Source organism: Callorhinchus milii, unplaced genomic scaffold (genome assembly GCF_018977255.1).
Source record: "Callorhinchus milii isolate IMCB2004 unplaced genomic scaffold, IMCB_Cmil_1.0 Scaffold3, whole genome shotgun sequence".
Lineage (NCBI taxonomy): Eukaryota > Metazoa > Chordata > Chondrichthyes > Chimaeriformes > Callorhinchidae > Callorhinchus > Callorhinchus milii.
The window spans coordinates 88,721,091-88,735,933 of NW_024704744.1; the positions used below are offsets into that span (position 1 = coordinate 88,721,091).

A 14,843-nucleotide genomic window follows, 5' to 3' on the forward strand; every position below is an offset into this window, starting at 1 on the left:
TTCATTGTAGTTAACAACATGCCACTTGTTTGGTGTTTCTGTCTGAAAAAACTTTCAAAGCACTTTAGAATTAGACTTTTAATGCCACAGATAGTGCTTCACATAACCGGAAGCACACAGTAGAAATCCAGACCTGGAATTCAGCAACTCTAACCCAGCCAGCTATGAACTCAGAACAGATTAATAGTTCTTTAGTGGTTTTGGGAGACGAAAAATGGGTTATTCTCTTCATAAGCACTGAAAAACATGTTAATTTTGTTAACTAGCACACACAGTATTCAAAACACAACTTTTTTGAGGTCTCCAGCAAGTTACGACCTGGACCAATAGAAAAGTGCAGCTGCACATTTTCTGCAGAATCTGCTACAAATGGCCCTCCACTACAAACCTGTACCCACAGTGTGTTAGGCCCAGGCCTCTCGAGGGACTCTGGACTCACATGCGTGGCATGGGGAGGGTTGGGATCGTGGAAGCTACACAAGCAGGAAATCGGCTTCGCTAGTGAGTGACCCACGAGAGACATACCAGCTCCGTCTCAATACTGCCGTCTGTTTGCTCGACGACCGGCCTAAACTGAGCTCCTGTGACAAATTCTTCGTAAGTGCTGTACTAGTCAAATTAATATATTTTGTATTTTAAATTACCAAACCTACAGCGTATTCTCATCCTCAGTTATTACAGTTTAAGAATCGAAAATTAGAACTTTCACCGCAGTGCTGTCACTAAGTTTGGATTAGCTGATAATACAATTGCACATTATAAGCCTTGTACAACAACAACTTGCACTTATAAAGCACCCTCCATGCAGGATAGTGCCTCAGAACGCTTAACAGAGCCTGACTCTGAGCCTGGGTGGTGGGGGTGTGATCACAAGCACAGTCAACGAGGAAGGTTTTCAGATGGATCTTGAAAAAGGGGAGAAAGGGGGCAAGGCGGAGGGATTGAAGGAGAGTGTTCCAGAGTTTCGGGGCGCAGTGGCTGAAAGCACGACCTCCAGTTGTGGGGAGGAGGGTGTGAGGGACGAGCAGGAGGCCGGTGCTAGTCGAGCGGAGGAACCTGGTGGTGGATTGGGGTTTGAGGAGGTCGGAGAGTTAGGGAGGTGCCAGGGAGTGAAGGGATTTGAACACGAGTTTGGGGATCTTGAAGTCGATCCGTTCAGTTATAGGGAGCCAGTGGAGCCTGGCCAGAACTGGTGAGATGTGGGTACGGACTTTGGTCCAGGTAACTATGCGGGCGGCAGAATTCTGAACGAGCTGGATTTTTCGAATGGTGGAGCTGGGGAGACCAGTGAGGAGTGCATTTGAGTAATCCAGGCAGGAGGTGACAAAGGCATGCACGAGGGTTTCGGCTGTATTTCAGGTAAGGTACGGTCGGAAGTGGGCAATGAGGCGGAAGAAGACTGTCCTCGTCAGGGACCGGATGTGGGGGAGAAAGGATAGCTGGGGGTCGAACCGGACGCCTGGATTGGACACTGGTTCGTGAGTGTTAGGGAGAGCCCCGGGAGGTTGAAGACTTCAAGATCCTCAAACTGGGCCTCTTTCACAGAAAGAGTAAGCACTGTATGAAAACCCTAAAATGAAGCTGAACTAAACGTCACATCATTAAAGCTTTGCTAAGATGTCAGAGACAAGAATACACTTTTTGATGGGATTTTTTGTGGGAATTTTTGGAGCATTTTCAGAAGTGTTTTATGCAGTGAAGGCTAATGTGAAGAGATACTGTAATTATGTGCGTTTATAATAGGGTTTGTTTAAGTGCAGCCTCTGAAACAGTCATTGCATTATTATAAGCAAATTCTATGCACCGTGCAGTGAAGCCCTTTTATAATGATAATCCTTGCATTCGATAAGAGCATTTATAATGTCAAAACTTAATGTTCAACTGCACATATTACACAATGGGTAGGTTGCTCAAGCTGCTTCAAGGATAGTGTCACTCAGGGACACACAAAATAAAAGACCATAACTAACAAAAGATCACTATAGATTCTGAATAAGTTTCCTGATTTGCCAAAAGAGCAGGTATTATGAATACAAAAAAATTTGCAGTACAAGTAACCTAAACACATGAAGAGTAAACAAACCTAAACAAACAAGCAAGGATTTATTTTTGTCTTTAATCCAAAATACACAAATTATGTTGAAGTACTTGAGATATTTTGCCATTTTTCATTATGTTCCGCAGATTCCCCCCATCCTGCATTCTTCGGGTACAATTGTCACAAACTTGTAACCATGAAGGTAAATCAAGCATTTTCAACAATGTTAGAATAAAATTTATAAATAAAGTAATTATGCAATATATCCCTTCCCCCAGAGCTATACGATGTTTTGATAAACTCCGCACTATATACAGGATGATCAATATAAAAAAATTACAATTCTGTAGCATCTTTCACATGGGAAGGACGTCTCAAGGTGCTTAAATATTAGAGAAATACAGATCAGGTATCTGAAAAATGTTAATGGGGCTGAAATATAATCCAAGAGTTGAGATGAAGGGCAAAGGCTATTATAGTAGTTACATTTAAATAGTTCCTACTTTATATTCCCTGGCAGTGAAATCACACACTGATGAAAGAGTCTTTCAAATAATCCCCTGCCCAACCGCTGGTCCTCCCCTCCTCACTCTCAGGTGAGATGGTTTAAACAATGGCTGATGTTTTAATGGTTAACAGCAGCGAGAGTTGATCCGGCTTCCTGGAAGGTGAATTCACATTCATGGAAAATGAAACAAATCCTAGGCTAATCACTGCTGAGTTCTACTATTATTGTTGGAAGAATATAAAACAAAATCCAGTTACTACTTCCAAGTCACCTGAATTTCAAAACCATTTTACAGGGGGACACTTATGTCAGTCACGCATAATATATGGGTGATCAACATAATTTCCTGTAGGCTGCTCCAATCCTATCCCCAAGTACATCAAAATAGTGATTGAGTGAATTTAACCCTTAGATTGATGGCAGTTCCAGAGAATTCTGTATCTCCAGGGCTGAAGACTGAAACTGTTTTTAAAACAAAAGGCACGTTACATGATAAAAGTTATCAAGAGGTCAGAAAATAATAATAATAATAATAATAATCCTTGCTTTTGATATAGCGCTTTTCACGTCGGGAGGACGTCCCAAAGCGCTTCACAGAACACACTGTAAAGTGAATTGACTGTATATTTGTGGGCGAACGCGGCAGCCAATTGCGCACAGCAATGTCCCACAAACAGTCGTGGATTGAAAATGACCAATTTATTATTGTTTTTGGTTTTTGGAGGGATTATTATTAGGCTCTGTGTGGAGTAAGGAAACTTGCCCAAGGTTTCGCCCTGCCTGGAATAGTTGTAATAGAATGTAATGTATACTTTAAAAAAATTGCATATCCTTCTATATTCTTTCTACTTGCCATAATACATCCAGTGTATGCATTATTTTAGTTTTTATTTATTTTTCATTTACTGATGGGAAACCAGTGGAGTTGGGCGAGGATGGGGGTGATAGTGTCACCGAGTCCGGTGCGGGAGAGGACACGGACTGCAGAGTTCTGGATGACCTGCAGCTTATGGAGGGAGGAGTTGGGGAGGCCGACATGCAATGAGTTTGCATAGTCAAGTCTCGATGTAATGAAAGCATGTATGAGGGTTTTGGCGGCCTGCTGGTGTAGGCAGTGGTGGAGCCGGGTGACATTGCTGAGGTGGGGGAAGGCAGAGCGGGTCATGGCACAGATGTGGGATAGAAAGGATAATTGAGGGTCAAACAAGACCCCAAGGTTCCGGACTGGCTTAGTAAGGTGGAGTGTGCAACCATGGATGGTGATGCTGTCAGCGTCTGAGGTGAGGAGGCACTGACGGGAGCCAATCAGGAGAGCCTCAGTCTTGTTGACATTCAACTGAAGAAAGTTAGTTCTCATCCAGGACTTGATGTCTACAGACATTCTGTCAGGACAGCAGTGGTCCTGGAGTCAAGGATGGAAGCAGAGAGGTAGAGTTGGGTATCATCCGCATACATGTGGAAGTTGACCCCATGTCTGCGGACGATGTCACCAACAGGGAGTGTATAGATGTTGAAGAGGAGGCGACCAAGGACAGAGCCCTGAGGAACACCGCACGAGACGGTGTGGGGACTGGAGGAGAAACGGTTTGTGGAGATGAAGTGGAGGGCAGTGTGAGAGGTACGATGTAAACCAGTCGAAGACAGAGCCGTGAAGGTTGAAGTGAGAGTAGAAGTGGTGGATAAAGATAGAGTGGCGATGGTGACAAAAGCAGCAGAGGTCAAGGAGGACGAGGAGGCAGAGGGAGCCCTGGTTCAAGCCTCATGTTGGGAATTTGAACTAACTCACAGTCTACATTGACACTCCATTGCAGTGCTGGGGGAAGTGCTACACGGTTGGAGCTGTCTCCCTTCTGATGAGACGTTAAACCGACATATCTAATGCCCATTCGGGTAGACAGTAAATATCCCTCAGCACTATTTCAAAAAAGAAGGGAGTTTGTCCTGGTCAATAATGCCTCAGATAAAACTGGTCATGCACTTTATAGCTGTTTGTGTGTCATTGCTGTGTGCAAATTGGCTACTGTGTTCGCCTCCAAACTAGTCACTACATTTCACAGTAAAATCCCGTGAAGCCCTTGGATGTCTCAGTGACTTAATAGGGCGCTATATCAAGTCACAAGGATTATAATTACAGTAACACCCGTTTTACGGCAATCCGGGTATCCGGATTTCGTACCAAGTGGGACCAGGCCCGAAACTGAAAATTAAAAAAAAAAATTCTGTGGGACCCACGTGTTGATTTCCACTGGCTTCGACTCTCCTTGTATACATCCCTACCTGACAGTCTTCATTGGCCAGGGATAATGACTATGACTCAGTTTAAATCCCACGAACAGAAGATAGTTTATTCGCTATCTTCTTCTCATGGGATTCATGTAATTACAATGCTGGTACCGACATTGTAATTACAGTTAGCCAGAAATTCCAGCTCGCCAGACCGGATCTCACCCCATTGGTCTGGCTAGCCAGGGTTTTAGTGTACTCCCACAGTAATAAGCAATGAACAGCAGTGAACATGTCTATCTACGAGAGCTTGTCCTGTGTTTTGCAAGGCACATTACTATGGCAGCAATGTCTCTGGAAATAACAATCTGAAGGAACATTATGTACAACACTGCCAAAAGGTCTCACGCCAATTACAGATAAGACTTTAAATCTCTTGTCCTTGCCTGCAAGGTCTTGCCCCACCTTACCTCTGATCTCCTGCGGCCCTATACTCCAGGCTATCCTTTCTCACCACTAACTCTAGCCTCCATCATGCTCCCTGTCCACCGGCACTGTCCACTTTTCTCTCACCGTCTGGTTATCCTCTCTCCTTCAGCTTTCAAAACCCATCTAAAGACTCTTCTAATTGACTCCACCTTTGGACATCTCCCCTCATTGCCCTCCCACTCAGTCTTTGTAATGAGTCTTGAGACATTGTCCCAACATGAAAGGCACTACAAAACTTGTTGGTGATGTCTTCACTTGTGGGCAACTGACTTATCAATAACACACAAAACCACCCACTTCTTTTCCATGGAATTGTTTTGGTAACTGCTATTTCTGGATCCATGGAGATCAACAGGAAGCAATATTTAAAAGCATGACAGTGAAGAATAAAGAGAAATGAGTTTTGGAAATGATGTTTGGGATCAGGGGACTGACTGATGAAAGGTAATCTTTACTTTATGCAGTGTACATGCTAACTCCATACTCATGGATCTTGGAATATTTGTTCCTCTCTTTTCCCGTACCTCAACCATTTATTCCAGATACATGATTACCATATATGTGCTGCACAACCAATCTCTACGGTGGTGGCTTCCTTGTGTCCATTTTCCTTCCCATCCAACCCGATATGGAATACAACCCATTCAAATACTGGAATATCGTAGGTCATTTTATTGACAGGACAGGACCAGATTTAAGGCTTCAGTTTATACAACAACAACAAAATTACATTTGTATAGTGCCTTTCACTTCGGGAGGACGTCCCAATTCCTGTTTTGGGTTGACAGCACAACTACATTTATAAACCACCACCTCAGTCAACCTGCTTATTTGGTTACCTCAAAGTTTCTATACAAAGGACATTGGCTGCAAAATACTGGAAATCTGACCCCTTAAAGTCAAGTTGCATTAGCTTTAAGGGGAGGGTTCCCAGCAGTTTGCCTTTGGCAGGTTTAGCTAACTAATCACGTTATCAAATATAAAAAATTACACCACAATTTTTGGGGGCACAAGTCAATTATCGTGACACTATAAAAAGCATTTCTTGGCTCAAATTTCACTTTCGTGACACATGTTTTATTCGATTGAACAAAACGTCAACAAATTGGTTGAAGGTGAAATTATAATAATAATAATCCTTGCATTTGATGTAGCGCTTTTCATGTCTTCTAGACGTCTCAAAGCGCTTCACAGAATATACTGTAAAGTGAAGTGACTGTATATTTGTGGGCGAAATGCGGTAGCCAATTACGCACAGCATTGTCCCACAAACAGTCGTGGTTTGAAGTGACCAATTTATTATTGTTTTATTTTCTTGAGGGATTATTATCAGGCGTGTGGAGTAAGGAAACTTGCCCAAGGTTTCATCCTGCCGGGAATCGAACCCAGGTCTCTCGCTTGCAAAGCGAGTGCTCTAACCACTGAGCTACAGGATTCCAGAATTGTAAAATGTTACAGTACAGAAAGGGGCCATTGCTCCATTGAGTCTGTATTGGCTCTTAGAGCAAACTGTTGATTCAATCCCACTTGCCCATCCAAAACCCATACCACTTTTCTTTTATATAGCAATCTCCTTCCATCCTGAAGTAACAATGGACTTAGTGCACAAGCACATCTGTGGAAACTGTCAAGAACGTGTAACACTGTACATTTAAGTCATTGTATTCTTGGTAAAAGTAAATTCCAATTACACCAATACTTTGACTGAAAAAACAATGGCCTATTATCACTGGCCTTCTGTAAGTTACACAGAATTGGCGACTGTTGTGGTTTATGATCTCATCATTGCAACGTCTCACTATGTTTCTGCCTTACAATTCAGTGAAGACTATGTTGTCCTATATAATGTTTGGCAGAATTACTGCACATCTGTCACTTCTGTAATTAACAGAGCAATAGCTTTTGTCAGCAGGTTTTTGATTCATCTCACCGTGGTGCAAACAGCAGCGGGTATATATTGCCACTGGCTCCTCTCCCAAATGGTCCATTAGTATAACTTTCAACAGACCATTATTTAATGTGGTTAAATAGTTGGTTGTGAGGCAAGTTCCAATATATCAGAATTTGGAAATTTTCTGTACAATTTTCTACTTGTCATTCCCACAGGTGCTTTGACTTTTCTTTCCCATTTCACAGCATTCAGTTTCATAGGAACCATTTACTGAGTCACTACGCGTCAAAGCAACTAATTTGAACTCACACAATAAGGCACTACAATTAATGAAGATTTTATCTGATTTACTATTAATAATACTACTATTTGAAATAATGCCTTATTGAGAGTCTCAGAACGTCACAGGGTATACTGCAAGACTGTATTTTGAAGGTGAATGCAGCCTCCAATTTGTGTATAGCCAAGTCCCACAAATGGCCAATGACCAATATTATTTGGGGGGTTATTGGCCAGGACACTGGGAAAAACTCCCATCTCTTTTCGAATATTACCATAGAATGTTTAATTTACCGAGTAGAGCCTTGGTTTACTGTCTCATTCAAAGTAAGGCACCTCCATCAATGTAGCACATCTCTAGGATTGCATCAGAGTGTCAGCCCAGACTATATAAATTCAAAATCCCAACATGGGGCTTGAACCCACAACCTTCTGACTCAGAGACGAGAGTTCTACTGTACTAACCGAGCCAGGATGACAGTAAATCCACTTCAAACTAGTGGCTAAAAAACTCTGAATAAGCAAATACTCGAGGCCCCTACAGCTATGCTATTTTCCCATAGCCTTCCTTATCCCCCGGTTATACTGGCCAGCAAAGAATGTGTTTTTTGGGGCAAACTTAAAATCTGAATCCCATTCCCAATACTACTTTGGGCAGTACAGTATTTTCATGAATCAAATTGCTTGCAGTATAAAGTACGTACTGCAGTTGATTTTCAAAAGAACTTTTAAACTTAAAAGTACGTCCAGTGGAGCACCCTTAAATACATTTTATTCTTATTATTAGTAATAATAATATTATTAATATATGTCACTTGCCACTGGTTAGCAACACAGAGTTCAGCTCCTTGGCGAAGGCAATTTCAGATTGAGAAACATAAATGCTCTGAATCACTTGATTGCTGGAATGGGTAACTATTTCACTCCAGTAGAAAAATCCAACATTAAATTCAGAATCTCTAGAGTTAGAAACATCAGGATTTACAACTGACCTTTGCATAATCCTCTGCAGAGCTTTTGAGAGAGTTCTCCCATCTTGAGAACTGAACTGGCAACTGTCTTTCAATTCCATGAATAACTGGGATTCCTTATGCTTAATTGCAAATGACTTTCCGTTTGCTACAAATTTTTAGTTCAGAGAAACAATTCTGAAAGGTTAAAAGCTTTACATATTTATGCACTTGTTTGAGCCATTGACTCAATGTACATTTTGTTCAGACAAGATTTGGAACAGGACGGATTACTTCTGACTCAAATTGGTATATTGAACTTGTTGCATGGCTGGCTAGATTGTGGATGTGCAAATATACAATGCCTTGGAGTGCTGCATTTCCCAGAATATCAAATGGTGGTGGTGGGGTGTCATCCTCATAGTTTCTTCTGCTCTTATACACATTCCAGATGCCGTCTATTCAAGATTCGGCTACACCAATTCTAGGCCATTCTTAAGCACGTGCTACTGTTCACTGCTACCGTTCAGTCACTGCTACTGGTCAGCCTGAATCCAAGTGATTGAGGTTTGACACTCAAGCTACCTTACAAGCACCTTACAAATCATACCCCATTAAATGTTTTTTGGAAATAGTTGCAGAAAGTGAAGTCACTGACAACTTTCTGACCTGGAAGCACTAACCAGTAGTCATTTGTATAGCACGCCAGTTATAACACAGGGTCTGGTATTGTGGACCCAAACCACTGCACCATACTGTACTATAGTTGTGAAATCAGATTTTCCCGTACCTTGCTACTAGTCACACATCTCCTTAACAGACCCACTCCCTCGAAAAGACTAGTAAGATTCAGACATCACCTCCCAAGATGCAGATGCAGTGCTATCCCAGAAACAACAACCCAAGCCAACACAAGGCTTGGGACAGTACAAACTTTAAAAGCAAAACAACTTCAGCCTAACCATCTACAGGTGGTTGCCTCGAGTGAGCACACTGTACAGAAAGCTCAAAAAACTGGATAAAACCAAGATCACAAGATCAGCACTGATGTATGTATATATTGTAATCACTAACAACAGCCTTCCCTTCAGCCAGAAATAAAGTCTAAAAAGATGTGGTCTCATCCCTGGAGGGGAATGGTTACCCAAGGTGAGTCTTCACTCCAAACCTGGAGTTAACAGCACTCGACATGGAAAAGCGAAGTTACAAAAGAAAGCTAAATACTACAGTGCATATATATATATAACCCAGTAACACAATTATTTTAACAATCCATATTCTAAAACATTAATTTTAGTCTCCACCAACCTTAACACTGAAATACTGGATTGTAACTATCAGACATCCAAACCCTAAAACAAGGGGATAAATTGCTGTAATCCTTAGACCAGGTATATTTGGTCCAAATTTTGAAACTCACACCATCTTTGGTCAATTAGCATCGACAACTGGCACTTCAATGTCCCCATTGTATGTCAAACAGCTATAATAAGTCTATGCTACAAGGCAGAGCCATGCAAACAGAAACATGCACATTACATTCAAGCGCTATGGGACGCTTCCCTGCTTGAGGGGCGCTATATGAATGCAAGTTGTTGTTGCACAGATAGAACCACACACAGAAACATGCACCGAGACAGAGCCATGTTGACAGAAACAGACAAGAAGACAGACTTGGGCTCAATGACAGACAGAAACAGGGAGAGGAGAAACAGACAGAGGTTTGGGGTCAGTGACTGACAGAAACACAAATAGGCAGAAACAGACGGGCGGACAGACAGACGGAAATGCACAGACAGAAACATGCACAGAGCGAGTGGAACCGACACTCTGTGCAGACAGACAGACAGACAGACAGACAGTCCTTTGTGTTGTGTTGTGTTGTTCACGGACAGGGCCATGTTCGGGGGCAGCAGCTGCTCCCCCGAGACTCGCGGTCCCGCGGCCCGGCCACAGCCTCAGTGGTCAGGGTGGAGGCAGGAGCCCAGACCGGGCCTGTACCCAGGGGCCGGGCCCAGGACGCCGCCGGCCGCTCTCTCACCTGGTGCCGCCCACGTTCAGCTGAATGATCTCCCCTGAAGCCACCGTGAAACCGCTGCAATTCCCCGCCATACTGCCGCGACTTGACACAGATCACAGGCCCCGCGGAGCGGCTCCACACCGCTCCCTGAGGCACCGCCCACAACGTCACAGCCCCGACCCCCGAGAATACAGCGCTGCCCCTTGTCACCAGCCCCGCCCCCACAGCACCAGCCCCGCCCCCACAGCACCAGCCCCGCCCCCACCCCCCCCCCCCCGCCCCCACAGCACCAGCCCCGCCCCCCCACCAGCCCCCCCCACAGCACCAGCCCCGCCCCCACAGCACCAGCCCCGCCCCCACAGCACCAGCCCCGCCCCCACAGCACCAGCCCCGCCCCCGCCCCCCCCCACAGCACCAGCCCCGCCCCCACAGCACCAGCCCCGCCCCCACAGCACCAGCCCGCCCCCACAGCACCAGCCCCGCCCCCACAGCACCAGCCCCGCCCCCACAGCACCAGCCCCGCCCCCACCACCACCCCCCCCCAGCACCAGCCCCGCCCCCACAGCACCAGCCCCCCCCACAGCCCCCGCCCCCCCCCCCACCGCCCGCCCCCACAGCACCAGCCCCGCCCCCACAGCACCAGCCCCCCCCACAGCACCAGCCCCGCCCCCACAGCACCAGCCCCGCCCCCACAGCACCAGCCCCGCCCCCACAGCACCAGCCCCGCCCCCACAGCACCAGCCCCGCCCCCACAGCACCAGCCCCGCCCCCACAGCACCAGCCACGCCCCCACAGCACCAGCCCCGCCCCCACAGCACCAGCCCGCCCCCACAGCACCAGCCCCGCCCCCACAGCACCAGCCCCGCCCCCACAGCACCAGCCCCGCCCCCACAGCACCAGCCCCGCCCCCCCACAGCACCAGCCCCGCCCCCACAGCACCAGCCACGCCCCCACAGCACCAGCCACGCCCCCACAGCACCAGCCACGCCCCCACAGCACCAGCCACGCCCCCACAGCACCAGCCCCGCCCCCACAGCACCAGCCCCGCCCCCACAGCACCAGCCCCGCCCCCACAGCACCAGCCCCGCCCCCACAGCACCAGCCCACGCCCCCACAGCACCAGCCCCGCCCCCCCCCCACCAGCCCCGCCCCCACAGCACCAGCCCCGCCCCCACAGCACCAGCCCCGCCCCCACAGCACCACCCCGCCCCCACCCCCCCCCCACAGCACCAGCCCCGCCCCACAGCACCAGCCACCGCCCCCACAGCACCAGCCCCGCCCCCACAGCACCAGCCCCGCCCCCACAGCACCAGCCACGCCCCCACAGCACCACCCCCCCCACAGCACCCCCCCCCCCACAGCACCAGCCCCGCCCCCACAGCACCAGCCCCCCCCCCACAGCACCAGCCCCGCCCCCACAGCACCAGCCCCGCCCCCACAGCACCAGCCCCGCCCCCACAGCACCAGCCCCGCCCCCATGATGAGATCACTGAATTGTAATTGTTGAGAGGCAGACATTGGCACTCAAAGGCGCTGTACGCGGGTAATCTTCTTGTGTAACATTGGCTTCAGTGGTAGGTGTAATGCTTCTGAAAACCCAACAGATGGCACTCACCACTTACCATTGTGTCACAATAAATATTCTATCAAGATCAGTAACATCTGATTCAAGGCAGCTTGGTATCTCTTTGGATGCACCAGTTGTGCAACTTCAACCTCCACTTCACCCCCTCCTGCTCCACCTCCTCAGACTCCTCCTCTCCTCTCTCAATCTCTCCCTTCACATCCACTTTGCTACCCACATCCACTCGGTCACCCGCTCGACCTGGTGATCGCCCGGGGCCTCAGCGTCTCGGATGTCACCATCACTGACAAGCTCATCTCTGACCAGCATTTCATCTCTCACAACTCCCATATCCCTCTCCCCACTGCCTCCAAACCTACCACCATCTTCTACTGCCCATGGAAGAAGATAATAATAATAATAATAATCCTTGCATTTGATATAGTGCTTTTCACGTCGGGAGGACGTCCCAAAGCGCTTCACAGAACACACTGTAAAGTGAATTGACTGTATATTTGTGGGCGAACGCGGCAGCCAATTGCGCACAGCAATGTCCCACAAACAGTCGTGGATTGAAAATGACCAATTTATTATTGGTTTTGGTTTTGGAGGATTATTATTAGGCTCTGTGTGGAGTAAGGAAACTTGCCCAAGGTTTCGCCCTCTGCCTGGAATTGAACTCAGGTCTCTCGCTTGTAAAGCGAGTGCTCTAACCACTGAGCTACAGGACTCCAAGATCTCCCTGCAATCCCTCTCCGCTGCCCTGGAGTCCTCTGATCTCCTTCCCCTCTGGCCCACCTCTCACAACAACCCATTCACTGTACACTGCCCCCCTCACCTCCCGAACTGCCTCCTATTGCTGATCCTCACCCTGGTTCACCAGCCACCTCCATTTGCTCAAGGGCCAGGTGCGGTCTGCCGAACACGCTTGGCTCAAATCTGGCCTAACGGTCCACCGCCACATTTGGCTGGACCGCGTCAAAACCTACCACTTCCCTCTCGCCTCGGACAAATCATCCTCCTATTCCAGGTTAATCCTGGAAGCGAAAGCCTGGAATCCCAGACTTCTGTTCTCCACCACTAACTGACTCCTCCACCCTCCCTGACACGCCTCGCAAATACCCCATCCCCACCTCTCTCAAATCCCAGCTCCACCTCCTTGCCTCACTACTTGGCGATATCATTAACCTCTCCATGTCATCTGGCACTGTTCCTTCCCCCTTCAAAACAGCCACTATCACCCCCACCTTGTAAAATCCTTCCTTCGACCCATCAGAACTATCTAGGTACCGGCCCATCTCAAATCTCCCTTTCCTATCCAAGGTCCTTGAGAGAGCCGTTGCCTCCCAGCGTCGCTCTTTCCTCTCCTCTCACTCCCTCCATGAACCCCTCCAATCAGGTTTCTGTGCTGCCCGCAGCACGGAAACTGCTCTGGTCAAGGTCACAAACGATATCCTGACCATGTGTGACCAGGGCTCCCTCTGCCTCCTCATCCTCCTCGACCTCTCCGCCGCCTTTGACACCATGGACCACTCAATCCTCCTCCATGGCCTTTCCTCCCACCTCAACCTTCAAGGTTCTGTCCTTGACTGATTCAGATCCTACCTTCCACACCGCCTCCACATCGTCGCGGCAAACGGTTTCTCCTCCAGCCCTGTCTCGTGCAGTGCATCCTTTAAGGCCGGTCTCAAGACCCTTCTCTTCGACCGTGCCTTTGGTCTCCCTCTCACCTCTCTGCCTTCCCTCACCCCTACACCACCCTTCCCCATGCTCGGGCCCCAACATCTGACTGTTCAGCACTTTGGGTTGTCCTCCCGACGTGAAAGGCGTTCTATAAATGTAATTTTGTTGTTGTTGTCTCTTTTTTACTACATAAGAGGGATTTTATTTGTGCTTGCAACTGTGGGATGTTTCACTACACAACATTCAATCCAATTAATCTTATTCTATAAAGCGCTTTGGAGTCATTTATTCTACTTGAAAAGTGCTATAAATAGAAGTCATTGTTGTCTTGACATACTTAAACTAGGAAACTGCTGTAATGCTGAAAATGGGTGATTCCATTATGAGGACACAATGAAAAGGTTACTATTTTGAATGATCTGTGAAAGATGCCTAGGCCCATACATGAAGAATTAGTGACAGTTTTCCTGGTCCTTTCAATCAATTAATTTGGAAAGGCACATTCCCATCCTGGAGCTCAATGCTGCTGTTACCCTTGGAAAGAGCACTGAGATGTTGTATGATGTGTAACTGGCAGGTCATCTCCCAAATTCCTCCCCTCCTCTAAAGGTGGTGAGTTAAGTTGCAATTGGCTTCCTGCCATCACCTCTCCCAAGAAGCCATTCTTCTTGTAGGAGACTAACCACTTTATGGTGATTACCTATTTTTAGCGATCAGTGAAGGATTTATCCCAGTGAGAGTCAGCAGGCTACTTGTTCAAGAAGGGCGGCATGGCCAAGCCTGATTCTGCTCTGGTTCGTGCATATGCATATTCCAGCAGAAGTCACTGGATACCCATCATGAGGAAAGATCTTTCTGATCCTTTTCCTTACCAGTCATCACCCTTGTATCATTGAATTATACAGTTGTTTTATGATTGATATCTATGGGATGCTTTGCCCTCTTGGGCTAGCCCCTTTCAAGAGTCAGAACCACAGATCAATCTAACAAACAAGAAGTATAATCTACAGCCTTGCAAAAGCTTATCATCCCCATCGTTGTCCGGTTCTACTGGCTCTCTATCCCTCAGAGGATTGAGTTCAAGATCCTCATCCTCACTTTTAAATCCATCCATGATCTTGCCCACTCTACCTCTGCAATTGTCTTAAACCTGCTTCGCGTCCCCTGTCCTGCCTGACTCACAATCAGCAGTTGGGCT

General features: G+C 47.3%; 1 protein-coding gene and 1 non-coding gene across 4 annotated transcripts in view; both read right to left on the reverse strand.

The window, feature by feature from the left end:
- Positions 1–10,593, reverse strand: part of kctd3 (potassium channel tetramerization domain containing 3) — a 45,082-nt gene extending 34,489 nt beyond the window's left edge. For all 3 annotated transcript variants that reach the window (XM_007904496.2, XM_007904497.2, XM_007904495.2), the window contains exon 1: positions 10,420–10,593. In XM_007904496.2, coding sequence (XP_007902687.1) covers positions 10,420–10,490 — 71 coding nt within the window. In that variant the 5' untranslated portion in view covers positions 10,491–10,593. The remainder of the gene's footprint in view (positions 1–10,419) is intronic.
- Positions 6,623–6,694, reverse strand: trnaa-ugc. The gene has a single exon. It is a non-coding gene; the product is annotated as a tRNA-Ala (tRNA).
- Positions 10,594–14,843: the final 4,250 nt, after the last annotated feature.